This window comes from Anser anser, assembly GCF_964211835.1.
Source record: "Anser anser genome assembly, chromosome: 3".
In the NCBI taxonomy this organism is placed as follows: domain Eukaryota; kingdom Metazoa; phylum Chordata; class Aves; order Anseriformes; family Anatidae; genus Anser; species Anser anser.
This window is the reverse complement of record NC_139722.1, coordinates 282,292-309,805: the sequence shown is the minus strand read 5'-3', so window position 1 is coordinate 309,805 and position 27,514 is coordinate 282,292. Positions and strand designations below refer to the sequence as shown.

At 68.9% G+C, this 27,514-nt stretch overlaps 2 protein-coding genes and 1 long non-coding RNA gene across 5 annotated transcripts; 2 read left to right on the top strand and 1 right to left on the bottom strand.

The window, feature by feature from the left end:
* The first annotated feature begins 1,716 nt into the window (after positions 1-1,716).
* Positions 1,717-5,918, top strand: SLC30A3 (solute carrier family 30 member 3). Its single transcript, XM_083830390.1, has 8 exons — positions 1,717-1,841; positions 3,213-3,421; positions 3,502-3,648; positions 3,719-3,872; positions 4,290-4,488; positions 4,620-4,725; positions 5,028-5,162; positions 5,246-5,918. The coding sequence occupies exons 1-8, from the start codon at positions 1,753-1,755 to the stop codon at positions 5,389-5,391; spliced, it is 1,185 nt and encodes a 394-aa protein (XP_083686516.1). The 5' UTR covers positions 1,717-1,752; the 3' UTR covers positions 5,392-5,918.
* Positions 5,919-6,054: 136 nt separating this feature from the next.
* Positions 6,055-16,209, bottom strand: GTF3C2 (general transcription factor IIIC subunit 2). 3 transcript variants are annotated; one of them, XM_083830388.1, is made up of 18 exons: positions 16,050-16,209; positions 15,498-15,849; positions 14,409-14,703; positions 13,763-13,857; positions 13,321-13,398; positions 12,886-12,984; positions 12,450-12,674; positions 12,101-12,212; positions 11,804-11,921; positions 10,329-10,360; positions 9,967-10,096; positions 9,604-9,748; positions 9,182-9,343; positions 8,606-8,693; positions 8,204-8,332; positions 7,724-7,855; positions 6,896-7,003; positions 6,055-6,764 (listed from the first exon to the last, which is right to left on the bottom strand). In XM_083830388.1, the coding sequence occupies exons 1-18, from the start codon at positions 16,192-16,194 to the stop codon at positions 6,558-6,560; spliced, it is 2,652 nt and encodes an 883-aa protein (XP_083686514.1). In that variant the 5' UTR covers positions 16,195-16,209; the 3' UTR covers positions 6,055-6,557. The 3 variants fall into 3 exon arrangements, with proteins under 3 accessions (XP_083686514.1, XP_083686513.1, XP_083686515.1); XM_083830387.1 differs by having other exon boundaries at positions 6,896-6,998; XM_083830389.1 differs by lacking the exons at positions 6,055-6,764; positions 6,896-7,003; positions 7,724-7,855; ... (4 more) ...; positions 9,967-10,096; positions 10,329-10,360 and adding an exon at positions 10,409-11,343 and having other exon boundaries at positions 11,811-11,921.
* LOC310897131 lies at positions 15,729-17,674 on the top strand. The gene is made up of 2 exons (XR_014582090.1): positions 15,729-15,869; positions 16,475-17,674. It is a non-coding gene; the product is annotated as an uncharacterized lncRNA (long non-coding RNA).
* Positions 17,675-27,514: the final 9,840 nt, after the last annotated feature.

Genomic DNA, 27,514 nt, shown 5'->3' with positions numbered 1-27,514 from the left:
GCCTCCTCTGCTCCAGGCCGAGCAGCCCCAGCTCTCGCAGCCTCTCCTCACAGCACGGGGGCTCCGGGCCCGGCAGCACCCTGGGGGCCCCGGCCTGGGCTCTCCCTGCTGGGCCCAGCTCTCTCTGTACTGAGGGGGGCCCAGGTCTCCCCAGGACTCCCCAGGACTCCCCAGGACACCCCAGCGCCCAGCAGAGGGGCAGGATCCCCCCCCCCCCCGGCTGTCCCAGCGCAGCCAGGACACCGCCAGCCCTCTCTGCCCAAGGGCCCTTTGCTGGCTCCCGCTCACCGCGGTGCCCACCAGGACCCCAGGTCCTTCTGTGCCCGGCTGCTTCCAAGCCGGGTGCCCCCAGCCTGTCCTGGTGCTGGGCTTGTTCCTCCCCAGGGGCCAGGCCTGGCAGTTCTCCTTGTTGAACTGCAGGAGGTTCCTGCCAGCCCCGCTCTCCAACATGTCTGGGTCCCTCTGCATGGCAGCACGAGCCCTGATTTATCAGCCGCTTCTCCCGAGTTTGGTCATCTGCAGACTGAGGGGACACTGCTGCATCATCTGGGTTATTAACAAAGATGCTAAACAAGACTGGACCTAGTATTGACCCTCGGGTTATTCATCCCGTTACTGGCATCAAACTGGACTTTGTGCCACTGATCTCCACCCTCTGGCCCTGGCTGTTCAGGCAGTTTTCACCCCACCTCACCATCTGCACGTGCAGCCCATACGTTAACAGCTTCTCTACGAGGATCTCATGGGAGATGGCCCTACCAAAATCCAGGAGGACAACACCTGCTGCTCCCTCCCGTATCCATCAGACCGGTCGTTTTTGCCGTAGAAGCTTACCAGGTTGGCCAGGCATGACTTCCCCTTGAACCCATGCTGACCTGGTGACCTGTTTCTCCTTTACTTGCCTGGAAATAGTTCCCAGGATCAGCTGCTTCGTCCCTTTCCCAGGGATGGAGATGAGGCTTACTCGCCCCGCACCCAAACAGCCCCCGTACAAAAGCAGCCCCCTTACACGAGCAGCTCCCACACCCCACGCAGCCCTCCCGTACCCAGCAGCCCCCCCGTGCAGAGCGCTCCCCACAGCCCAGCCCCGTTCCTGAGCAGCCCCCGTGCAAGCGAACCGGCGCTCCCCGCGCTCCCACGGGCAGCCGGTGCCGTGCTGTCGGCGACGAGCCCCCGACGGCGCGGGGGTGCCGGGTGCGGGCGGAGGCAGGGTCGGGGCCTCTCGCCGCCCTCGCCGCGCCCCCCGCAGGTGTCCCGGTCCCCGCTTCCCGGCGGCGTTTGTGCGGGCGGAGCGGGGCGGGCGCTCCCCTCCCGCAGCTCCCGGTGTCCCGGGCGTTCTCCCCGCAGCGTTCCGAGACTTTGGTCAATAACGCCAAGGGGAGCGCGCTGCCGGGCGGCTGGCGGCCTCCGTGCCGCGGGAACCCCCGCACCGCCCGGCGGCGGGATGAGCCCGGCGGGACGAGCACCGCCGCGCACGCGGCTCCCGCCAGCAGCCGGGCCCGACGCGAGCCCTGCGGGGCCGCCCCGTCCCCGTCCCGGTCCCCGTGCCCGCCCCCGTCCCCAGCCCCGCGGCTCCGGGCCGGGAGCGAGCGCGGGGCCCCCCCCGGCGGCTCGGCGCGCCCCGGGGGCGGGGCCTCGGCAGGGGGCGGGGCCTCGGCAGGGGGCGGGGCCTCGGCAGGGGGCGGGGCCTCGGCAGGGGGCGGGGCCTGTGCCGTCCCGGCGCGGTGCCCGCGGTGCTGCCCGCGCCCCGGCATGGAGCCCCCGTCCCCGTCCGGCAGCGAGAGCGCCCGCCTGGTCAGCCCGCGCGGCGGCCGCGCCGACGGCAGCCTGCGCCTCAAGAGGTACCGCCGGCACCCCGGCACGGCCAGCCCCACCACCCCGGCACCGGCACCTCCATCACCCCCGCCACCCCATCACCCCCGGCACCGGCACCCCCATCACCGGCACCCCCGCCGCTGCCGACGCCTGCGGCACCCCCGGTACCCCAGCCCGCAATGCTGCCGGCACCGGCACGACCGGCGCCCCCGGCACCCCCGGCACAGCCGCCCCCTCCGGCCCCTGCTAGCGCCACCTCCCAGTGCCCCCGGCACCCCCGGCTCCACCAGCTCCATCACCTCCGCACCCCACCCGCATCACCCTCCGCATCTGCAACCCTCGATCTTCCGTCACCCGCTCCCCCATCACCCCGGGCATCTCCGTCATCCCCTGCATCTCCATCACCCCCGGCCCCCCGAACCCCCGGCTTCCTCGGCACCGCAGCCCCGACCTCGGCACCCCCCGACGTTGCCACCCCCCACGCCCCCGGGACCCGCAAGCCCCCGGTCCGTCCGGCGCCCCCCGCCCCCGCGCCCTCATCCATCTGGCTGTCACCGGCACCTCCGCAGCCCCCGAGCCAGCCCCCATCCAGCACCGGCATCGCCACCCAGCCCGCGGCGGCATCCTCAGCTCCTCAGACCTGCACGCGTCCCCTCCCCGGTACCGTCACCTCACCTCCTTCCAACCGGCACCGTCCCCCCCCCCCCCACCTGTGCGACATCCCCGGCCCCCCCGCGGGTGTCCAGCTGACACCGGCGCCCGGCTACCACCCCCGCACCGGCGCTCGTCCGTCCGTCGTCCCCCGTAACTGCACCCGCCCCCCGTCCTCCCTCTGCCCTCACTGCTGCCCCGCGCATCGGCGCCCTGAGCCCTGGCCCCGGCCCCCGTGCACCCCCCGCCCCACACCGACACCCGCCCGGTCCCCGCTCCCCCGCAGCACGTCCCGTCCGTCACGGCCCTGCACCGGCACCTCGAGCCCCACGGCCCCGGCCCCGCGCTGGAGCCGCCGTCCCCCGCACCCGCCGCCGCCCCCGTCCAGCCTTCCCTCCCCCGGCCCGACGCGGGCAGCTCCGGCCGTGCGGGGACGGGGCGGGGGCGGACCGGCCCCCGGGCACCACACGGCCCTGACACCGGCCCCGTCGCTGCTCGCCTCTGCCGAGGCGCTCGAGCGCCCCGTACCCTCCCGGAGCCCCCGTCCTTCGTCCCGGTTTCTCGGCGCGTTCGTGCACGGAGCCCGGGGGCGAGGGCGCAGCCCCCGGGGTCCGCCTGCGTCGGCTTCGCTACCGGCCGCGGCGGGGCCGGCCCCGAGACCGGGCACCGGAGGGACGCGTGCTCCGCAGGAGACGGGGGCGCCGGGAGCCCCCTCCCGGGCACGGCTCTGACCCCCTCCCCCCCAGGCTGTTCGCAGGCTCCCGGGACGCCCCGGCACCGCTGCGCCCCGGGGAGGGCGGGCAGGACGCGGTCCCGGAGCCGGGGGGGGGGCCGCAGTGCCCCTGCAGCCCGGCCCCCCCCGGCCCCGGCCCCGGCCCGGAGAGGCTCCAGGCCCGGCGGCAGCTGAGCGTCGCCTGCACCGTGTGCTGCGTCTTCATGGTTGGAGAGGTGATAGGTAACGGCGGGCCGGGATGGGGCCGGGATGGGGCCGGGACACCCCACCGGGCCCCGGGTGCCAGCTGTGCCGTCCCGCAGGGGGGTACCTGGCGCACAGCCTGGCTATCATGACGGACGCGGCCCACCTGCTGACGGACGTGGGCAGCATGTCCGTGAGCCTCTTCTCGCTTTGGGTCTCCGCCCGCCCGCCCACCAAGACCATGAGTTTTGGCTGGCACCGCTCAGGTGAGGCGGGGGGCTCAGCACTGGGGGAGCCCCGTGGCTGGGGCAGGCACTGATGGCCCCCACCCCACAGAGACGCTGGGTGCGCTGGCCTCCGTCCTCTCCATCTGGGTTGTCACCGGGGCTCTCGTCTACCTGGCGGCTGCACGCATCATCAGCAACGACTACGAGATCGAGGCACGAGCCATGCTGGCCACCTCTGCCAGCGCCGTGGGTGTCAACCTGGTGTATGTCCCACGCACCCTCATCCCTACCTCCTCTGGCCCCACACAGCCCGGGCCTCCCCTCCTGTGTGCACCTGGTGTCCCAAGCCCCCAGCCCCAGCCGCCCCTTCTGTCCCTTTGTCTCGAGCCTTCCTATCCCCAGTGCTGCCTCCTCCTATTCCCTGAGCCCCCTCCCCACTCCCAGCCCCACATACATTCCCTGTCCCCCCCCAGCAGCACTTCCCCTCAGCCCTGCCCTCGTGACCCAGTCCCAAATCTCCCAAATCCCCGTCCTGCCCTGCCCCACACCTGCCCTGAACCCCTGCACGGTGGCTGTGCTGTCCCTGCTGAGCCCTGGATGTGCTCTCTCCCCCACCCCCGGTAGGGTCAGCGGGGCCTCTCGCTCCCTGCCCGGCACCGAGCCAGCTCTGCTCTCTGCAGCATGGCCTACATCCTGCACCAGGCCCCCGCCGTCCACGGCCACGGGGGCTACGAGCAGCTGGAGAGCGCGGGAGGCTGCCTGCCCAGCCACGCTCCCCTGCCTGGCAGCACCAGCGTCCGTGCAGCCTTTGTCCACGTGGTGGGTGACCTGCTGCAGAGCTTTGGTGTCCTGGTGGCCGCCACCATCATCTACTTCAAGGTGCGTGGTCCCCACATGGGCCGGGCTCCTGTCCTCCACAGAGCCCTGCGGGGCACTGGGCCCCCGGGGATCCCAGCCCAGCTTGCTGGCACTTCCTGCCCGCAGCCTCACGCAGCCCCTGTTCCTTGCAGCCCCAGTGCAAGATCGCAGACCCCATCAGTACCCTCTTCTTCTCGGTCTTTGTCCTTGGCTCCACACTCACTATCCTCAGGGACGTCTTCAGAGTCCTCATGGAAGGTGAGGGGGGGACAGGTAGGGAGGACAGGTAGGGGGTGCAGGGGCTCCTTGGGGAGCACAGAGCAGCCCACCCCACAGCAACCTCTGCTCCTACCCAGCCCACCCCTGGCATTCCTGGCCCCTCCAAGCCCCCCAGATGTTCCTCTGTCCCATGGCGAGCAGCTGCCTCACCCCAGAGGCACCGTGCCGCAGCCTGGTCCCAGACTGGGGGCGTCCCCATCCCCAGCTGCCCCCCAGGAGCCCTGACCCCAGCTGGGGAATAGGGCTGGGGCCGGCCCCTCCATGACTGGCACCACTGGCAGGGGCGCCGCGGGGCATCCAGTTCGACGCAGTGAAGGAGGCGCTGCTGGCAGTGAGCGGGGTGAGGGGCACCCACGACCTGCACGTCTGGGCGCTGACGCTGAGCCACCCCGTGGTGTCGGTGCACGTGGCCGTGGGTGAGTGCCCTGCGCCGGCTCGCACAGCCCCAAGGGCAGGGCTGGGGGCTGCGGGGCTGATCGTGGTTCCCTGCCGCCTCCAGATGCCAGCGCCAACCCCGAGACAGTGCTGCGGGAAGCCACCAGCCAGCTGCAGAGCAAATTCGGCTTCGTGTCATGTACGGTGCAGGTGGAGCGGTACCAGGAGGAGGCGTTGGGCTGCCCGCACTGCCAGGACCCCCCATCCTGAGCCCTTTGCCCACTGTGGGACTGGGGCACCGTAGGGCGGGTGCAGTGCCTGGAGTCCTGCCCGTGCTGCACCAGCTCCACCTCCGCAGACCCCGGGGGCCCCAGCCCCACTCAGAGTGGGGCACAGCGCCCAGCCCTTGCAGCACAGTGCTGTGGTACGTGCCCCCGGCAGCCTCCAGGGCTGCTCTGCCATGCCAGGGGCCAAGCCTGCCACAGCCCTGGGCACAGGGACCACGCACCGGGCAGGAGCACTGCCCCAGCCCCAGTGCCCATGGGCCTTTGCTTGCTGCCGTGTTGGGTGCCATGTCTGTCCCCTTCCTCCCCGCTGCATCCACGCTGGAGCAAGGGGACAGGGTAGCAAGGGGAGGGAGCTCGCCCCTGAGCTCTGGGTGCCCTGGTTTTGCTCCCAGCTGCGAGGCCCAGGCCAGGGCTGGGTGCTGCCATGCCTTGGCCTGACCCATTCCCACCTTTGTGAGTCTGTCTGTTGCAGCTGTGGCGTGTCTGTGTCTCATTGTGCAAGGACTCCAGCTGGTGGCTGCAGAGCTCGTGGCCACCAATAAATGTGTCAGAGAGCAGCCGAGGCATCTGCACGGAGGGGAGCGGGGAGGGCTCTGACAGCGCCGCGCCCCAGGCCTCCCCCCATGCTAGCACCACCAGCACCCTTTACAAAACAAACCACATTTACTGCACCGCTGAGAACACAGGCTCAATGTGAGCGATTCCAGAGCTCCCGGCGCTGCTGCAAGCCACATCTGCCCCACGCAGGGCAAGGCTGGCCCGGCCCCCCCACCAGGACCCGCACTGTGGGGTCTGCCAGCAACAGGAGGGGGCAGGCGAGCGCGAGCACAGCCCCACATGCGTCTCCGCAGCTGTTCCCCTGCATCAGACCCTGAGACCCACAGCTCAAGCCATAGACACGACCCCAGTCCCACTGCCCTCCCCGCACCAGCTCAGACTAAAGAGCGCAGAAAGGACCCTTCTGGGCCCAGAGCATGAGGACGAGCATCCTGAGCATCCCAGGTGACAGCCAGGAGCAACCATCCCTCCCCAGGGCAGGCCCCGGGTAAGAAGCACCAAGAGGGGCACGCAGCCCCTGGCACCCAGCAGTGCAGGCACCCGAGCTGCTGCTGCGGGCGAATGCAGGTGGTGGCAGCGAGGGGCCCCCCGCTACTCGGCCGGCAGCGGGGAGGCTGCGGCGGGGCTGGGGCTGCACGGCTCGGCCCCGTACAGCGAGCTGAAGCGGGCACGGCACTGCGGCAGCAGCTGCTGGTCTGTGCCAGATGCCAGCCCCGCCATGCAGTGCGCCCGCACGATGCCAGCCTGCCCGCCTGACACCAGCCAGCCGTGTGAGTCCAGGTTGGGGCTGAAGCGCACCTGTGGGAGGAGAAGGGGGTCAGGAGGGATGGGGCCGAGGCACCAGGACCCTGGCCCCAGGGGCAGCACGTGGCACCCTCTGCTCTCCCAGGGCTGCGAGGGGTGCTGGTGGCTCGGAGCAGCCACCTCACCTTGTGCAGGGACTCCAGCTGCAGGCGGTCGAGGCTCAGCTCTGCCTTCACCTCTTGCACGTGCATCCTGCGCATGGGCTCCCGGCTCGAGAAGTTCTTGAAGCTGCGCTGTGAAAGGGCAGCACGGTGACGGGCAGCACACCGCAAGGAGTGCTGCGCACACAGGAGCGGCAGGCACGGCCTGGCCAGGGGACTTGAGCCTCCTGCAAAGGGCAGCACTGCCACGGGGCAGCACGAGCCCTCCCCCCGGGGAGTGACTGGAGCAGGGAGGTCCCCCTCAGCCACGCCCCGCTCCAGGGCTGGCAGCTTGGACGCTCCCCATCCCTGGGGGCCCAGGCACGCAGCCTTTTTCTTACAAAGTGCTCCAAAGACAGCCTGGCACGGCAAGCACGGGCCCAGGCAGGCTGCAAGCCCCAGGCTCCTTCCCAGTGCTGGGTGACCCAAGCTGCTGCCTTGTACCCAGCACACCCAGAGCTTCATCCTGCCCTGGGCTCGTGTCCTCAGCCCTGCTCAGGACCAGGCACAGAGGGGCTGCGCAGGGCTCACTGCTGGGGCTGCCCAGCCCAGCCAGGCAGACCCCGCTGCGAGGCCTGGGCTCCCTGGGCACAGAGCGGCGCGTCCCCTTGCTCTCTGGCGGGGCTCCTGAAGTCAGGCTGTGCTCCGCAGGGGTGAAGGGCTGCTGTGCGGTCTGTGCCACTCCCCCATGCGCTGCTGTCCCCACACACCCAGCCACAGCCCAGCTGACTGGGCTCCCCCCCTGCCCCCACACCCCGAGGCCGCCACCAGTCCCGCTCCTGGGTGGGAGCGCTCCATCCTCTGCCCTCGTACCAGGTCCGTGTCCCGAAACCGAACGTAGGCCTTCGCCACCATCTCGCTGTAGAGCCTGGTCTTCGGCAGTGCCTGCTCGCTATTCTCTGGTCCTGTGGGGCCGCAGGGCAGCAGATCAGCTTTGTAGACTGGCTGTGGGGGAGAGGCAGCTGAGGGCAGGGCAGTGGGTCTGTCCATGCCCTCCACAGGCACCCCTTGGGTGGCCGCAGTACCAGGGACCTGCCGGGGCTGCAGGGACCTTGCCATGAGGGCAGGGGACAGAAAGGGGCAAGGGACAGAGAGGGGCAAGGGACAGAGAGGGGCCAGGCCTTCCCCACGCACAAGCCCATCCCCGAATGTCCTGGTGCGTGTGCCCAGACGTAGGACAGCCGGCAAGGGACGGGTGGCAGCGCTCCTCCAGCAGCCCAGCAGCACACCGCCACCCAGCCCAGCTCGGTGCGCGCACGCAGGCACCGCAGGGACGACGGAACGGCTGCTTACAAATCTGCGGTCTGACGAGCGCTTGACGTTAAGGGGATTGATGGCCAGGTCGGGCAGCACCGCAGCTACCAGCTCACCGGTGATGTCTCCAGCAGCCACCGTGTTCAGCCAGTCCGAGCCAGATATGCTCTGCAGGAAGAGACGGGGCTGCGGCCCAGCGTCCCAGCATGCTGCCCGCAGCGCCAGGCAGCACCGCGAGTGCCAGCCCCAGCCACCGCCCTGCTCCCTCTGGTGAGGGCCAGGCTCAGAAACGTCCCCGCTGGGACACTTCTGGCCGTCATGGTCCCTCACCCGAGGGGCAGTGGGTGGCTGCAGGGGCTGGCACCCCCCAGGCTGCGGGGCACAGCCGGCACAGGGTCTGCGGCGGGCACCTGACCCTCGGACGGCTCTGATGCCTCTTACCCACACAGTCCCCTTGCGAGGGGCCACAAAATAAGCCTTGAAGCCCAGGTACCCGGCGTCAATGTAGTGGATCCCACAGAGACCGTAACTGCAACAGAAAGGAATGGATGAGGGCACAGCTCTGAGCTGCCACCCCGAAGGAGCGGGAGCCCAGCAGCCCAGGTGCCATCCACGTCCCCAGGGCAGGGAGCCCTGTGGGGAGGGGGAGCTGTCCTCACTCACAACACGGCTCAGGGCAGCTCCCGGCAGTAAGAACCCACCCCTACCCCAGGGTCCCTTCTGTGAACAAACTTGTGCCAGTCTGGGGCTGCCTGGGCCAAACGGGGACACGCGGGAGCTGCCCAGCCCAGCCCAGCCCAAGGACATTGTCCTCCCCCTTGCCAGCCTGGCTTGTGCCCAGGAACGGATCCCCTCAGCTGCGCCACCGCCACGGCTGCGACGCAATGCACGTGAGCAGAGCTCGCCCTCACATTCCCAGGCAGGGAGGGACCAGAGGGGACCTCGCGCTGGGGACAGACAGGGGTGAGAGCAGATCCCAGCTGCAGAGCAGGCGCCGTGATGGCCCCCAGCACTCACGAGGCATAGCAGTTGTCCTGGGCCACGGTAACCCCATTGTAGGGCAGCAACCAGGCCACCTCGGTGCTGAGGAACCGCTTGATGCTGTTGATGGGCTCGTAGAGCCGCCGCAGGTCCCAGAACTTGATCTTCCTGTCATTCCCTGCCGTGACCAGGAAGTTGCTGAGAACCAGGAGAAAGGCAGCACTGAGACCCCAGAGCAGAGCTGTGCCTTGTCCCCGCTCCTGCAGTGCAGCTCCCACGGCAGCAGTGCAGCCACCTCTCACCCCAGAAAACCCAATCCAGCCTCAGTGCCTTGGAGGGCCGAGTGCCGCTAGCGCTGAGCCTGCTGGAACCCATCTGGGCACAGCAGACTGGTTGGCAGGAGGCAGCCTGCTCTGCCAGGAAGCGCTCGCTCCCAGCACCAGCTTCCCAGCTCTCACCTGTTGGCTTTGCACCACTCGATGCTCCGCACGGCGTGGTCGTGGGCTAGGAAGCTCTGGAAAGGGTAGAGCTTGAGGGAGCCGTCGGGCTGGCACACACGCTGCAGCAGGGACTTGGTGAGCAGGTTCCAGACGGCCACGGTGCCTGCAGGGTGCACACAGGACAGCTGCCCCGCATCTGCCCCAGCACAGGGGAGTGACTGGGCACAGGGCAAAGGATGCACAGCACCACAGTGGGGGACCTGAGGCAGTGCAGAGCAGGAGCACAAAGCTTGCTGCCTGACTGCCTGCTGCAGGGCAAGAGCTGCACCCTGGAGGCTCTGCTGTGGGACACAGCCTACCCTGCGCAAAAGGGGAACTCACCGTCATAAAAACCAGCTGCAAGGTGATGGTGGGGCTTGGATGGCATCCAGGAGACGCTGAAGCATTGGCCGCTTTCTGATGGGCTCCCCGCCTGGATAGAGCCCACCTGGAGCGTGGTGGTACACTGCACCTGGAGGCAGAAAGACAAGCGTAAGCCGCAGTCCTGCGCTGTCACCACCTGCCCCAAGAGCCAGGGCCACGCAGGTTTGGGAGCACAGCTCTAACTCCGCCACCCCAAACACGCTGGGGCCAGCGAGCTCCGCAGGCTTCCTGATGCCCTCCCCAGCTCCCCAGCAGCCCCAGGCAGGAGGCTTGCTGGGTGTCAGCCCCAACAGGGGAGCACAGCAGCAGAGGACACTGACCTTGCAGATAACGTGCTTGGGGAGGGACCCATCTAGAAGAGAGCAGAGGAAGGTCAGGACAGCCACCGACTGGGAGCTCCCTGTGGCAGGAGCTGCTCGCAGCCTCAAGTCTGGCCTGGTGCTCCCAGGTCCCTGGCCGGGGCTCCCGTCCCTGTCCCGCCCACGCCCGCACCCAGACGATGTGCATGCACAACAAGAAGCCCGCGGGACCCCCGGTGCCAGTTCTGCCCGCAGGAGCGTCCCTGACAGTGACGTGAGTGCTGGGCAAGGAGTCCCACCTCCCGAGGGGGGCTGCCCTCTGCGCTCAGCAGAGAACCAGGCACGTCTGCAGCTCAGAGCGAGGCAGCCGCAGGCGGAGGCGGTGCCGTGCAGGCACAGGAGAGCCATGCGTCTTCTCTGGCACTGCAAGCACAGCCAGGTCACAGGGCAGAGAGAAGCCCCGGGCTGTGTGGCAGTGGAAGCACTGGGGCAGGCACGCGGGGGGCCCAGCAGAGCCGTGCTGAGCTGGGAGCTCCGGCAGGGCCACAGCACACTGCAGCCTGGCACCGATCCCGCAGCTGCAAATCCACACTAGCACCCCAACGCGACCACGCGGCGCAAGGACAGTACGTGCTGCCGCAGCCTGGCTGATGCGACACGACAGGACCCAGCTGGTCCACGGGGGCTTTGCAGGCTGGGGAAGGATCCGCGCCTGCTGCAAGCTCCCCACGCAGGGGCTGCGGCAGCCGCCGCAAACCGTCCGGAACCGGCGGCCCGGGCGGGGGCTGGGAGAGGCAGCACCAGCAAATGGCGCAGCCCGGCGCAGGCGGCACGGCGTGCTGATGGGGGCTGGTGGACACGCTCCGGTGCAGGAAACCCATTTCCCATTGTCAGCAGCGAACGTATGGGCTGTCAGCCACGGCTGAGCGACCACGAGCAGCACGCACAGGTCATCAATCTCGCTCAGCACCCAGCAGATGAGACTATTACGAGCACCATTAGCCAGTGCCAGACGGGAGCTCGGAGCCCCGGATCCCTGCCATGACAAACGGCCGGGTGGGAACGCGCAGCTCTGCCACAACAGGACGTGTTCCCCCCACCTCCCAGGGCCCCCGCAGCAGGCAGGGAGGCTCACAACACACGGGTGCAGCCGTGCCCTGCAGTGACGCCGCTGAGCGGCCCCAGAGCCCCCAGTCAGCAGCACCCGGGCGTGCTCCGGCCCCCAGACAACAGCGGCCGCCCACCCCTCTCGCTGCCGGCCCCGCACAGGGCCGGCAGCCGCAGCGCTGCCCCGTCCCAGCACCGCTCACCGCCCCGCCGCCTGCACGGCTCCCGGCAGGGCTGGGCACGGCCCCGCCGTGCCCCACGGCGCCACCACCCAGCTCGCCCCTCAGCACGGCACAGCCACCCTGTGCAGGGGGTGGACAGGCCCCGGGCTCGCGCGCTGCCCCCCCAGCACACAGCGACGAGGGGCAGGGTGCCACAGCTCTTCCTACCTTTTACCTGGGTTCTCTTGCAGCTCCGCAGGGCGCCGGGGTGCGGGAGGGCGTACAGCACCACGCTGCCGTCCGAGAAGGCCACAGCCAGGAGGCCCAGCCGGCTCATCTGAGGGTGCTGCAGAAACACGCCCGGGCCCTCAGCCTCCTGCTTGCTGTTGTCAGAGGGGCGAGGGCCCCCTGCACTATCCTGCCTGGCGAAGGCAAGGCTTTGGCAGGGACAAGGAATTCAGAGTCGCCAGGGCAAAGCCAAAGCCAGCCTGTGGGCTGGCACAGCCTCTCCCACCACACACCCACCTTCCTGGAGGTGCTGGGCGGCTCCCAGGCGCCGCTGGGGCAGAACTTCATGTCCCAGACGCAGCCGTGGTCGGTAGCGACAGCGTAGGCCAGCCCAGCTTTGTCGGCAGAGCTGCGGGCACGGGTTGAACGGTGAAAAACACCGGAGCTGGTGCCCAGCAGCTCCAGCACGCAGCAGAAGCAAAGCTGGCTGCCAGCACCACTCCGCGAGGCTCAGGCTCTGGGAGAGGACGAACCACCGGGCAGCAGCAGGGGCAGCAGCAGGTTGCCACCCGCCCCACCACCGGGGCACAAGGGGCCCACGCCTGCCCCTCTTCCCTGCCAGGGCCACCCCGCAGGCCGGACTCACCCCTCCTGCTGCAGCGTGCCCAGGCTCCAGAGCTGCAGCAGCGCCGGGCCCCTGTGGAGCCCCGCCACGCTGTGCGTCTCATCCATGCTCTTGTGACAGTACAGACACACGTACTGGGTGGCCACCGAGCCCTCCGGGGTTGGGCACCACTCCATCGCCCACACGGGGCCGCCCACAAAGAACGACACGTCCCGGCGCTCCTCGTGGGGCTGCAGGGAGTTGAACCTGCCGGCAGGAAGGCAGGTCGGGGTGCTGGGCAGGAGCAGCACCACCCCGGGACAAGCCATGGCAGCACCCAGCCGGCGCAGAGCCCTGACACAAGGCTGGACACGGCAGGACCCCAGAGCACGCGGCACATAGCGGCCGTGCCATAGCTCCCAGGGACTGGGGGACACCGTAACGCCTCCCACCTCCCCGGAGCAGCCCCTCCACCAACCTGTTCAGCCTGTACAAGGCACCGTTGTCTTCAATGCCCTCCCGCTGGATAGCGAAGAGGGGAGACTTCTCCTCTGCCGGTAGGTACGGGGCAGCTTCGCTGGGGAGGCAGAAGAGTGTGAGAGGATGCCTGCAGCCATCCCACCCCACCCCCCCCAGCACAGCACGCTGCTGCTGGCCTCCCTGGGGCACTCGGACTCCTTGGCCAGAGCCACCAGGCCCCCAGAGCCTGTGAGAAGGTGCCATCTTCTCTGCTAGGACCTGACCCTAAGAGGGGGAGGCGGAAGCACAGCCCTTAAGGCTGATCCTCCCCTCCCTGCCCCAGCCCACTCCCCACCGTGCCAGGACTGCCCCAGGATGCAGCCTGAGCGCAGGCAGCGCCTGTGCCACGCACCCCTTCTGTGCCACGCACCCCTTCCCACGCCGCTGACGGTACCTTTCGGAGAGACACGTCCACTTGTGCACCAGAGGGATCCAGTCAGGGAACTCCCACTGAGAGTACTTCTGCTCCCGCCTGCAGCGGATGTAGGGGGACATCACCACCCTGCTCCCCAGCCCTGCCAGCAGCACCGTGGGGCTCGTGCCCTGCTCCATCCTGGCCACGGCGCACCCCTGCCCCCTGCTGAGGGCTCCCAGCTCCAGCCAGGCCCCACACAGCCCCACGCGCGGCCCCAGGCAGGGGCTGCACAGAGGTGGGGCTGCGATGAGGCTGAGATGAGCCCGTTCCCATGCTGTCCCCAGCAGCACACGGGTGCTCCTGACAGGAAACACTCCCCCGTCCTCACACCTATGGCGACCACGAGGCACTGGACAGCACCGCCCGCTACAGTCAGCCCCAGCCCTCCGTCCAGCACCGTGCCCCCAGGCCCTGCACTCACAGGCTGCAGGTGATGCTGGAGCACTTCTCCACCGGGGCCATGACGGAGTTGGGGAAGCCATTGGGAGCGAGGCCTCGGCACTGGGGCTTGGATCTCTGGGCACAAGAGCAGACTCAGAACAGGACCTGGCCAAAGGACCCCACCCGGGCCGCCCCAGCCTGCCCAAACCTTCCTGTGAGCCCCTGGGGGACGAGCCTGCCCAAAAGGCACTGACACAGCGCACAGGCGCAGGGCTCTCTCCCGGTCTCCACAGAAGCAGTCACCCAACACCGTGTCGCTCTGTGCTAAAGACACAAAATCCTACAGGGCAGCCTCCAGGACCCTGCCTTAACCTGCCATCAGGTTCAGCGGCAGCCCAGCACCGCGCACGCTCTCCCAGGAGCACAGCTGCCTGTCCCCACCCACCCAGGCACTCAGCTGCCTTCGCTTGCAGTTAAGCCCGAGGAGCTCACGCCTGGACTCACACCATACAGGAATTACGCCAGCCCTGACAGGACCCTGCTTTGGGGCTGACCTGCCTCAAACAGACAGGGTGGGTGGGCAGGGGTATGTGCACACACGACACACACCAGGTGATAGCTCAAACTCTGTGTCATTTATAGCACGCCAAAGGTAAGAAGCAGTCAAGGCAAAGACTTGCCCTTACCCCTGCAGATGACGTTTTCATGCTGTGCCGCCGGAGCGGCTCCAGCTCTGACTCTGACACCTCGCTGAGGGGAGCATCGCTCCCTTCCTCCTCCTCAGCCTGCAGCAACACCTCCTTTGAGGGCACGAAGTCAGCGTCTTGTGCAGGATCATCGCTGTCAGTTTCCTCCTCCTTTTTCCTCCGACGCTTCTTCTGGACACACTCAGGCTCTGGCTCCTGGGCACCCTCGTTGGGAGCTGGGGGCTGGTACGCAGATGTCAGCTCCTCCGCCAGCTCCTGAAGGTAAAGCAATGCCCTGGAACAGCGAAGGCATTGCCCAGCAGTGAACAGAGGGAGCTGCACTCGGCCCTGCCAGCTCTCTAGCACCGTCTGGGCACACAGTGTGCTCCAGCACTGCCCAGCCAGGCCGCACCAGCACCTGCCCGGATGGCACGGCCAGCACCCGGGCCCTCCCCAGCCTCCCCAGGGCCTCCAGGAGCAGCTGGGAAGGCATCCAGCATGCAGAGTAGCGCCTGGCCTGCCGCCAGCCAGAAAGTGAGGCAGCCGGAGAGCTTCCTGCACGCTCAGCAGCGGAATTCCTGCACGGGCACGCTGCCGCAGCAGGTGCTGTGCGCCCCTCAGCACAGGGTGACGGCTCGGGGCACCGCAGCTCCCAGCTCTGCCCCCCAAACCCAGGCGGCTCAGCGGGTGCCTGCACTGCCCGACCTGCCTTCAGAGGCCCCGCTGAGCAGCGTGTGGCTACTGCACAGATAAACCTCCTCCGGGCTCTGCCAGGAGCCACCTCTGCACCGCCACAGCCCACTGCTGTCAAACAGACCCACACGCACTCATCTGCAGCCTTTGCTGCTCTCTGCACCCCACTGCGCTGAATCCCGGCACGTTCTCCTAAAGCAGGAGGCGGTTCTGCGGGAAACCAGCGCGTTCCGTGGGAAAGCGATTTGTCGCAAAGTGTAGGATGAAGCACTTCCAGAAAGACACCAGGGTACCTCAGACGAGAAGAGGGGTCTCACGGAACCGCTCTGACCGCAGCCGGGTGCCCGCCCTTCCAACCCCCCCGCGCCCAGCCCCGGCCCCCGGCCCGCTGCTCACACTTTGGCCGCCCGCCGCTTGGGGCGCCTGCCGGGGGCGGCCTCCAGGCCCTCCGGGGCCTCGCTGCCCTCCAGCACCTTCTGCACGCAGATGGGCTCCGGGGCCGGGCACTGCAGGTCCCGGGACAGCTTCAGCACCAGCAGCTCCGCCTTGGATTTCCGCCCCCGCCTCCTGGGCGCCGCGGGCACGGAGCCGTTCGCTGCGCTCCCCGAGGGCTCGCCGCGGCCGCCGGGCTCAGCGGGGCTGCGGGCTCCGCGCTCCGGGCCGGCCTCCCTCCGGGGCTCGGCCGCCGCCGCCGCCCCCTCCGCGCCGCGTGCTGAAGGCTCCGCACCTGCGGGCGGCGCCGGGTCCTCTGCGGAACGCCACAGCCGGGTCAGCGCCGGGCCGCGGGACGGCGCCGCCGCCCCCCCGCCGGTGCCGCGGGGCCCGAGGGGCCCGCCCGGCCCCCGCGGCTGCACCCGGCCCCGCCGCCTCCCGGCCCGCCCCGCCCCGCCGCGGCTCCGGGGCCCCGCGCCGCCGCCCGCCGCCCCCGCGGGAAGGCCCCGAGCTCACCCGCGCGGCCCCGGCCGCGGCCCCGGCTCCGCCCGGCGGCCGCCGCTCCCCGTCCCGGCCGGCCCCGGCGGCTCCGCTCCCGACAGCGCGGCCCGCGGGCGGCCCCGCCCGGCCCCGCGGCCCCGGCGGCGGCGCGGGACGCCATGCGCCGAGCTCCGGGAGCGGCTCAGGCCGGCGCCGCCCGCATGGCCCCCGCCCCGCCGCGGGCCGCGCCGCCGCCACCAGCCCCGCGCGGCGCCGGGCCCGGAACCCGCAACATGGCGGCGGGCGGCGCGCGGCGATGGCGTCACCGGGGCGGTGGCGTCACCGGGCCGCGGCACCGCCCGGGCACGTGCTGCCCCCGGCACGTGACGGGTTGGCGGGGGGGGCCGGGGGCGGCAGCGCGGTCCCTCCCGCTGATCCCGCAGCTTCTCCTCTCCCCGCAGATGACCCCGACGACCTGATCGTGCTCCGCAAGGGGCAGGCCCAGCTGGGCGGCTGGTCAGAGAACAAGTCCTTGCGCCTCCTCAACCTGGTCTACGACGTGACACCGCCGGACCTGGTGGATCTGGTCATCACAGACCTGGGCATGATCCCGTGCACCTCGGTGCCCGTCGTCCTGCGCGTCAAGAACGTGGATCAGCAGTAGGGGCGGCAGCACGGACCCTAATAAAGCAGGCCCCGTGTTAACGCTGCGTGTCAGACTTCTGTGGTGCGGCAGAAGCCCCGTCGCCCCGCGTCATCCCAGGCTCGGCTCTGCGCTGTCCTTGGGCATGCAGTACTTCTGCCCAGCTCTGCCCTGCCCCTCTCCTCCTCCCGCGCCAGGCTGCGGCAGGGAAGGACCGTCCCCGTCCCCGTTGTCCGATAAAAAGTTCGGATTTGTCACCCGGCGTGCAGTGAGCCGATCCACGCGCTAGGTCAAGATGCTGCTTATTTCAGAACCGCACAAGCCCGGGTGCCAGCTGCTTTCCCACAGAGCTGGCACACCTAAGGATTTTCCGTGCCACTCTTTATGCAATGCCTTATCGGTCCCTTTACGTGTTTGTACCATCCCCTAGCCTCCGATCGCTTACGTCAGTGGCATACTGCTGACGGGACAGAGTCATTCCGTGCGTCCTCAGAGGGGAAGGGTCCCTCGTTGGGATGGGGTCTCCCAGCCTAGGGGTGTGATTTTTACTGTTGGAGTGGGACTAGTTCACGGACAGCTGGCGTTAAAATACTCCGGATCTTTGGTTTTCAGCCAACTGTTCACATCGTGTTGATTCGTGGCATATTTGAGGGAACATCAGGACGTTTCCCTCCAGAATGTCAACAGAACGGTCTTCCGGCTCAGCAGTTCCTCGGTTAATCATCCTTCAGACATCTCCAAGGCCTGGGTCATCCTGCCCTGTCCTCAAAGTACGAGCCTTATCTCTTTGGCACTAAACCAGAGCTAACCGTACGCCGGTATCACCCCGGGCCCCTCTTCCTGGACCCGCGGGAAGCGGTGCCGCGAGGGCGATGGCCCCTGGCCCGGGCTCCTCCGGCTGCAGGTCTGGCCGCCGGCCGAGCCGGGCCTGTGCGGGGAAGCCGGGCACCTCTGGCTCCTGCGACGGCGGGCGCGGGGTGCCAGGGCCGCTCCCCCCGCCGAGCCGCTCCCGCCAGAGGGACCCAGCGCAGGGCCCGGCCCGAGCAGTGGCTGGGGCTCTGGCACGGGGAGCGGGGCGTCCTCCCCGGTTCTGCGCCTCGTTCCCGTGCGGTACGGGCGGCGTCCATCGCGGCTGCCGGCAGCGACCGCGGTGTGCGGGACGCGCTTCCCCGGGAGCCGAGAACACGCGGGGCTCGCCTGGGGGGCCCGGGCAGGGCCCTCTGCGTGGGACGGGGCTGGGGGCGGGCGGCGCCCTGCGGGGGGGGCTCCCGGCTTCGGCCGGGCCCGCAGCACAGGGCCCGGGGCAACCGGGGCCCAGGCTGCTCCCGGGCCGGGCACCGCAAGCCCCAGCGCCGTGCTCCGGCGGGACCCGGGAGCGCGGGCACGGGGGCGGGGCCGCGGGGAGCCGGCGGGACGGGGCCTGGAGGCACGGGGGCGTGTCCACGCGGATAGGGGGCGTGTCCATGCAGATCAGGGGGCGTGGCCATGCAGATCAGGGGGCGTGCCCATGCAGATCAGGGGGCGTGCCCATGCAGATCGGCGCCGCGCGGCATACCGGGACAAAACCCACACCACACGGCGCCGCGCGTGGCCCCGCGTGGGCGCGCGGCGGGCGCGGGACGTGGGCGCCGGGCGGGGCCGGGCGGGGCGGGGCGGGCGCGTCCGCGGCGGGCGTTGCGGGCCGCGTGTCCGTGTGGTGGGTGTGCGTGCGCGCGCGTGGGGCCGCGGCGTCGGGGAGCGGGAGGCATACTTACCTGGCAGGGGAGACACTATGATCAGGCAGGTGGTTTTCCCAGGGCGAGGCTCATCCCCTGCACTCCGGGTGTGCTGACCCCTGCGATTTCCCCAAATGCGGGAAACTCGACTGCATAATTTGTGGTAGTGGGGGACTGCGTTCGCGCTCTCCCCTGGTTCTGCGGTGCCAAAGACAGATGCGTGGTTGGGGGCGTTTCTGTTCCTTTGGGGGGCTCTGGCAGCGCCTGGGGGTCGCTCCCGGCCGCGGTTGGGCTCGTGCCCCGCGTGGGCTGCCCGGAGCCTGCCCGTGACGGGCCGCAGCCGCGGGGGTCGGGGTCCCGCTCCGCCCGGTCCCGCTGGACCGGCAGAGGCGCCGCTCGCTCGCTCGCACGGCCCGGAAGGCGGCCAGCCGGGCACAGAGGGCAACGATCGGCGCCAGCACCGAACGGCAGCGTGAGCGGAGCACCAGCTCACGACGAGCTCCCGATTTACCTGCTGGGAAAGGAGCGGGCGTGGGGCGTAGGAGCCAGGAGCCGCCTCCCCTCGCTGTGGGCCTGCGCCCACCGCCAGCCGCCCACACGCCGACGGCCCCCTGGTGCGGGGCTGCCCCGACGCCGGCTGCCTGGGGAGACGAGGTCTGAGCCGGTGCAGCTCCGCGGGGCAAGAACGTTCTGGGGAAAGAAACCCTTCCGGAGGGGCAGGAGGCAGAATTTGTGCGCCGTGGTATTCAGAAAGGGGCCTTAAAGAATCAGTCAACGGTACCTGTCAAGCTGCGGTAGAGAACTAACTTTTCCTTTTTTTGTTAGCTTTTTTTTTTCCCTTGATGATTTCACTTTTCATTCCTGTGACGGCTTGATTAACTCTGGATCCCAGAAGGATCCTGGGTGTTCCTCTGCCGGTGCATCACAAACTGGGGCGGGAGGCAGCCACGGACCCTGCTGGGCCCCGCAGGGCAGGAGCAGTGGAGGAAGTGTGCTTTTACTCTGCTGGGTTTTACGCGTGGTTTTACCCAGCTGGGCAGCCGAGCTCCACCTCAGCCGCTCTCTCGCTCCCCCTCCTCAAAGCGGAGAAAATACGATGCAAAGGGCTCGAGAGGTGAGATAAGGATGGGGAGATCACTCAACAGTTATCACGGGTAAAACAGACTCAGCAAAGGGAGATTAATAAAAGTTATTACCTATTACTGAGATGGAGCTGTGAGAAACAACAACAAAAAAGAAAGACACCTTCCCCTCAAGCAGCGCAGGGCGAGGGGGGCTGCGGTCAGTCCCTGACGCTTCGTCCCCGCCGCTCCTCCTCGGTCCGTCTCTGCCCCTGCTCCACGCGGGGTCCCTCCCATGGGATGCCGTCCTTCCCGAGCTGAGCCTGCGGGGGCTGCCCACAGGCAGCAGCTCCTCAAGAACTGCTCCCACACGGCTCCGTCCCACGGGGTCCATCCCCCAGGAGCAAACTGCTCCAGCACGGGTCCCCCACGGGTGGGCGGCAGCTCCCCCCAGGCCCCTGCTCCTGCGTGGGCTCCTCTCCGCGGGCTGCAGCTCCGGCCCGCCGGGGGCCCTCTCTCCCCGGGCCGCAGCCTCCTGCAGGCCCCATCCGCCCACGGCTGCCTCCTCGCGGCCTACCGACGGCCTGAGCCTGGCTCCGGCTCTCGGCGCGACCAACCCCGCAGACCTACCGGGAGCCCCAACCACGCATCTGTCTTTGGCACCGCAGAACCAGGGGAGAGCGCGAACGCAGTCCCCCACTATCACAAATTATGCAGTCGAGTTTCCCGCATTTGAGGAAATCGCAGGGGTCAGCACACCCGGAGTGCAGGGGATGAGCCTCGCCCTGGGAAAACCACCTGCCTGATCATGGTGTCTCCCCTGCCAGGTAAGTATGCCTCCCGCTCCCCGACGCCGCGGCCCCACGCGCGCGCACGCACACCCACCACACGGACACGCGCCCCGCAACGCCCGCCGCGGACGCGCCCGCCCCGCCCCGCCCGGCCCCGCCCGGCGCCCACGTCCCGCGCCCGCCGCGCGCCCACGCGGGGCCACGCGCGGCGCCGTGTGGTGTGGGTTTTGTCCCGGTATGCCGCGCGGCGCCGATCTGCATGGGCACGCCCCCTGATCTGCATGGGCACGCCCCCTGATCTGCATTGGCGCGCCCCCTGATCTGCATGGGCACGCCCCCTGGTTTACATGGCCACGCCCCCTGATCTGCATAACAACGCCCCCTGATCTGCATGGGCACGCCCCCCCCCCCCCCCCGCCGCCGCCCGCCCCCCCCCCCCCCGATCTGCATGGCCACGCCCCCTGATCTGCATGGACACACCCCCTTGATCTGCATGGCCACGTCCCCTGATCTGCATGGCCACGCCCCCTGATCTGCATGGACACACCCCCTTGATCTGCATGGGCACGCCCCCTGATCTACATGGCCACGCCCCCTGATCTGCATGGGCACGCCCCCCGTGCCTCCTGGCCCCGCCCCCCACCCGCTCTGGCCGTTCCTGGGGCCCCGCCCCCATAGCCCTCGCCCCGCCCCCAGCCGCGCGCCCGGCGCGGCCCCGCCCCTCCCCGCTCGCTCCCCGCGGGGCCCCCGCCCGGCCCCTCCCGGCCCCGCCCCCGCCCCGCCCGGGGCTGCCCCGGGTCGGTGCCCGCGGTACCGGCCCGTGCCCCCCGCCGGCGCCGGGCCGCGACCGGGAAAGCGGGCGTGAGGTCCCGGAGGCGGCACGGCCGGAGCACGAGCCCCTGCGGGGCGCCCGCGAGCCCCAGAGCCGCGTCTTGCGAGCACCGGCCCGCAGCAGCGCCCGCAGGCGCGCAGCGAGAGGCACGGAGCGGCGGGTTTGGCACAGAAGGAGCTTGTGCGGGGGGAGCTCCGCCGACCTCGCCTGGCCAGAAGGGGTCGTGCGGCACGGCGGTGGGGAGCGTGTTAAGCGGGTGGGGGGAAGGCCCCGCTGTCCCGAAATAAGGGGGACGGCAAAGCAAAACGGTGAGCAGCGCGACATCAGGAAACGCAAAGGTCGCGGGCCCTCTGGTCACGAGAGAAGAAGGAAAAAAAGGAACAGGAGAAATTAATGGTCGGTCAAACCAAATTGTACGTGTACGGTATAGAAGGGCGTCGGGTAGGCTGTGAACCTGCAGCACGCAGCCGGTGAGGAAACGGGAGAAGCCAGGTGTCGGGCAATAGGGGACGTAAGGTTGGGACAAACTGCTACTGCGCGCTCCTGCTTGCAGGACGCCCGCCATTGCAATCGCGAATGAAATAGCTCCACAGAAGGTCCTGTCTGAAGAAAGTCGTTGAGATTTTTCCCACAGCAGTCCCAGCCGTTCGGGCTGGAGAAGCCCCCTAGGACCGGCTGGCCCAGCCCTCAGCCCAGCGGTGACGAGCCCCCACTAAACCAGTTCCACACCGACACGTTTCCTGCAGACCTCCAGGGATGGCGACTCAACCCCTGCCCTGGGCAGCCCGGTCCAGCGCCGCACAGCCCCCTCAGTAAAGCAGTGTCTCCTAATTTCTGTCCTAAACATCTCCTGGTGCAACTTGAGGCCGTTTCCCCTCGTCTCGTCACTTGGTGCTTGGGAGAAGAGCCCGATCCCCACCTTGCTTCAGCCTCCTATAAGGTAAAGTGCAGTAAGGTCCCCCCGAGCCTCTTCTTCTGCAACCCCCGTTCCCTCAGCCGCTCCTCACAGGACTTGTGTCCCAGGCCCCTCACCAGCTTTGTAGCCCTGCTCTGGGCACGCTCCAGGGCCTCGATGTCCTTCTGGTAGTGAGGGGCCCAAAGCTGAGCACAGCACTCGAGGTGCGGCCTCACCAGAGCAGAGCACGGGGGGACGATCACCTCCCTGCTCCTGCTGGCTGCACTGTTCCTGATACAGGCCAGGATGCCGCTGGCCTTCTTGGCCACCTGGGCACGCTGCCGGCTCCTGTTCAGCCAGCTATCAACCAGTACCACCAGTTCTCTTTCCACCGGCAACTTTCCAGTCGCTCTTCTGCAGCGTTGCAGGGGGTTGTTGTGCCCCACGTGCAGGGCCCGGCACTTGGCCCTGTTGAACTTCATGCAGTTGGCCCCAACTTATCCAGATCCCTCTGCAGAGCTCTCCTACCCTCGAACAGATTAACATTTGTGCCTAACTTGGTGTCGTCTGCAAACTTACCGAGGGTGCACTCGATCCCCTCGTCCAGACCATTGATGAAGACACTGAAGAGAACTGCCCCCAGCGCTGAGCCCTGGGGGACTCCACCAGTGACCGGCCTCCAGCTGGATTTACCTCCACTCGCCACGACTCTTTGGGCTCGGCCACGCGGCCGGTTTGTTACCAGAGAAGCGTACGCCCGTGCAGGCCCCGAGCAGCCAGCTCCTCCAGCAGGACGCTGTGGAAGGCACCGAGCGAGGGGTTACCGGCACCACCTGTGCCCGGCTGCTACCGGGAGCGGGCCCGTGGCGGGCGGGAAGGGCTCGTCACCGACGGCCCCGTCACGGAGCCGGGGGCAGCCCGGTCTGCCTGCACGAGAGCCTGCAGGGACACTCTCGCAGAGGCTCACGCAGAGCAGCTCACTTTGGGTGCACGGCGAGCTGCTTTGGGTGTCTCTGCCATAAACATGGGACGGGCGCAGGCATGGCGGTTCCTCGCCGATGGCCACCTGAATTCTGCCCGCTTGGTCCCCCTCCTCAGGAGAACGGGGGGGAGAACGTGACGGAAAAAATCTCACAGGTTGAGCGAGAACCCAGGGATCAGAGGATCACAGAGCGGGGTTGGAAGGGGCCTCAGAGACCACCCAGCCCCAGCCCCCTGACGCGGGCAGCGACGCCTTCCCCCAGCCCAGGCTGCCCCCAGCCCTGTGCAGCACGGAGTGGCCTTGGTGAAGACCTGCACGCTTTGCTTAGAGACATGAACTGGCTGGGGGACGACCTGCTGGAGAGGAGCTCTGCGGAGAAGGACCTGGGGGTCCTGGTGGACAGCAGGTTGGCCATGACCCAGCAGTGTGCCCTGGTGGCCAAGAAGGCCCATGGGATCCTGGCGTGCATTGAAAGGAGCGTGGCCAACAGGTCAAGGGAGGTGATCCTCCCCCTCTATTCTGCCCTGGTCAGGCCTCACCTGGAGTACTGTGTCCAGTTCTGGGCTTCCCAGTACAGAAAAGACAGGGGTCTCCTGGAAAGAGTCCAGCGGAGGGCCACAAAGACGATACGGGGCTGGGAGCATCTCCTCTGTGAGGAAAGGCTGAGAGACCTGGGGCTGTTCAGCCTGGAGAAGAGAAGACTGAGAGGGGATCTCACCAATGTGTATAAATACCTGAGGTGTGGGAGGCAGAGGGATTTGGCCAACCTCCTTTCAGTGGTTTGTGGGGACAGGACAAGGGGCAATGGCCACAAAATGGAGCCCAGGAAGTTCCGCACCAACATGCGAAAGAACTTCTTCCCGGTGAGGGTGACGGAGCGCTGGAACAGGCTGCCCAGGGAGGCTGTGGGGTCTCCTTCTCTGCAGATATTCAAGGCCCGTCTGGACGCCTGCCTGGGCAGCCTGCTCTAGGGAACTGCTTTGGCAGGGGGGTTGGACCCGATGGTCTCTTGGGGTCCCTTCCAACCCCTACAATTCTGTGATTCTGTGAACAGCTGCTGATGAGTTCCCCGTCAGGGGCGGTTTAGCTGAAGAAAAAGAACAAAAACCAGGACAGGCCGTGCGGAAGCAAAGGCAGAATGCAATTACTGCCCGCCTCCCATCACCGAGTGCGGCTCGGCCGCGGCTCCGGAAGCCGGGCCCCGGCCCCAGCCCCGCCGCGTCCCGCCCCACGCCGCCCCGTGCTCCCCGCCCCACGGCTGTGCGGCACCGCCCGGCCGCAGCCGCCGCCATCCCGGGCCGGGCCCGAGCCCAAGGAGCTCCCCCCTCCCGCTGCGCCTCTGCGGCGGGGACGGCGGCCGGGGCGCTGAGGGGCGGGGCCTGGAGGCCAGGGGGCGTGTCCATGCAGATCGGGGGCGTGCCCATGCAGATCAGGGGGCGTGCCCATGCAGATCAGGGGGCGTGCCCATGCAGATCGGCGCCGCGCGGCATACCGGGACAAAACCCACACCACACGGCGCCGCGCGTGGCCCCGCGTGGGCGCGCGGCGGGCGCGGGACGTGGGCGCCGGGCGGGGCCGGGCGGGGCGGGGCGGGCGCGTCCGCGGCGGGCGTTGCGGGCCGCGTGTCCGTGTGGTGGGTGTGCGTGCGCGCGCGTGGGGCCGCGGCGTCGGGGAGCGGGAGGCATACTTACCTGGCAGGGGAGACACCATGATCAGGCAGGTGGTTTTCCCAGGGCGAGGCTCATCCCCTGCACTCCGGGTGTGCTGACCCCTGCGATTTCCCCAAATGCGGGAAACTCGACTGCATAATTTGTGGTAGTGGGGGACTGCGTTCGCGCTCTCCCCTGGTTCTGCGGTGCCAAAGACAGATGCGTGGTTGGGGCTCCCGGTAGGTCTCCGGGGTTGGTCGCGCCGAGAGCCGGAGCCAGGCTCAGGCCGTCGGTAGGCCGCGAGGAGGCAGCCGTGGGCGGATGGGGCCTGCAGGAGGCTGCGGCCCGGGGAGAGAGGGCCCCCGGCGGGCCGGAGCTGCAGCCCGCGGAGAGGAGCCCACGCAGGAGCAGGGGCCTGGGGGGAGCTGCCGCCCACCCGTGGGGGACCCGTGCTGGAGCAGTTTGCTCCTGGGGGATGGACCCCGTGGGACGGAGCCGTGTGGGAGCAGTTCTTGAAGAGCTGCTGCCTGTGGGCAGCCCCCGCAGGCTCAGTTCGGGAAGGACGGCATCCCGTGGGAGGGACCCCGCGTGGAGCAGGGGCAGAGAGGGACCGAGAAGGAGCGGCGGGGACGAAGCGTCAGGGACTGACCGCAGCCCCCCTCGCCCTGCGCTGCTTGAGGGGAAGGTGTCTTTCTTTTTTGTTGTTGTTTCTCACAGCTCCATCTCAGTAATAGGTAATAACTTTTATTAATCTCCCTTTGCTGAGTCTGTTTTACCCGTGATAACTGTTGAGTGATCTCCCCATCCTTATCTCACCTCTCGAGCCCTTTGCATCGTATTTTCTCCGCTTTGAGGAGGGGGAGCGAGAGAGCGGCTGAGGTGGAGCTCGGCTGCCCAGCTGGGTAAAACCACGCGTAAAACCCAGCAGAGTAAAAGCACACTTCCTCCACTGCTCCTGCCCTGCGGGGCCCAGCAGGGTCCGTGGCTGCCTCCCGCCCCAGTTTGTGATGCACCGGCAGAGGAACACCCAGGATCCTTCTGGGATCCAGAGTTAATCAAGCCGTCACAGGAATGAAAAGTGAAATCATCAAGGGAAAAAAAAAAGCTAACAAAAAAAGGAAAAGTTAGTTCTCTACCGCAGCTTGACAGGTACCGTTGACTGATTCTTTAAGGCCCCTTTCTGAATACCACGGCGCACAAATTCTGCCTCCTGCCCCTCCGGAAGGGTTTCTTTCCCCAGAACGTTCTTGCCCCGCGGAGCTGCACCGGCTCAGACCTCGTCTCCCCAGGCAGCCGGCGTCGGGGCAGCCCCGCACCAGGGGGCCGTCGGCGTGTGGGCGGCTGGCGGTGGGCGCAGGCCCACAGCGAGGGGAGGCGGCTCCTGGCTCCTACGCCCCACGCCCGCTCCTTTCCCAGCAGGTAAATCGGGAGCTCGTCGTGAGCTGGTGCTCCGCTCACGCTGCCGTTCGGTGCTGGCGCCGATCGTTGCCCTCTGTGCCCGGCTGGCCGCCTTCCGGGCCGTGCGAGCGAGCGAGCGGCGCCTCTGCCGGTCCAGCGGGACCGGGCGGAGCGGGACCCCGACCCCCGCGGCTGCGGCCCGTCACGGGCAGGCTCCGGGCAGCCCACGCGGGGCACGAGCCCAACCGCGGCCGGGAGCGACCCCCAGGCGCTGCCAGAGCCCCCCAAAGGAACAGAAACGCCCCCAACCACGCATCTGTCTTTGGCACCGCAGAACCAGGGGAGAGCGCGAACGCAGTCCCCCACTACCACAAATTATGCAGTCGAGTTTCCCGCATTTGGGGAAATCGCAGGGGTCAGCACACCCGGAGTGCAGGGGATGAGCCTCGCCCTGGGAAAACCACCTGCCTGATCATGGTGTCTCCCCTGCCAGGTAAGTATGCCTCCCGCTCCCCGACGCCGCGGCCCCACGCGCGCGCACGCACACCCACCACACGGACACGCGGCCCGCAACGCCCGCCGCGGACGCGCCCGCCCCGCCCCGCCCGGCCCCGCCCGGCGCCCACGTCCCGCGCCCGCCGCGCGCCCACGCGGGGCCACGCGCGGCGCCGTGTGGTGTGGGTTTTGTCCCGGCATGCCGCGCGGCGCCGATCTGCATGGGCACGCCCCCTGATCTGCATGGGCACGCCCCCTGATCTGCATGGCCACGCCCCCTGATCTGCATGGACACGCCCCCTATCCGCGTGGACACGCCCCCGTGCCTCCAGGCCCCGTCCCGCCGGCTCCCCGCGGCCCCGCCCCCGTGCCCGCGCTCCCGGGTCCCGCCGGAGCACGGCGCTGGGGCTTGCGGTGCCCGGCCCGGGAGCAGCCTGGGCCCCGGTTGCCCCGGGCCCTGTGCTGCGGGCCCGGCCGAAGCCGGGAGCCCCCCCCGCAGGGCGCCGCCCGCCCCCAGCCCCGTCCCACGCAGAGGGCCCTGCCCGGGCCCCCCAGGCGAGCCCCGCGTGTTCTCGGCTCCCGGGGAAGCGCGTCCCGCACACCGCGGTCGCTGCCGGCAGCCGCGATGGACGCCGCCCGTACCGCACGGGAACGAGGCGCAGAACCGGGGAGGACGCCCCGCTCCCCGTGCCAGAGCCCCAGCCACTGCTCGGGCCGGGCCCTGCGCTGGGTCCCTCTGGCGGGAGCGGCTCGGCGGGGGGAGCGGCCCTGGCACCCCGCGCCCGCCGTCGCAGGAGCCAGAGGTGCCCGGCTTCCCCGCACAGGCCCGGCTCGGCCGGCGGCCAGACCTGCAGCCGGAGGAGCCCGGGCCAGGGGCCATCGCCCTCGCGGCACCGCTTCCCGCGGGTCCAGGAAGAGGGGCCCGGGGTGATACCGGCGTACGGTTAGCTCTGGTTTAGTGCCAAAGAGATAAGGCTCGTACTTTGAGGACAGGGCAGGATGACCCAGGCCTTGGAGATGTCTGAAGGATGATTAACCGA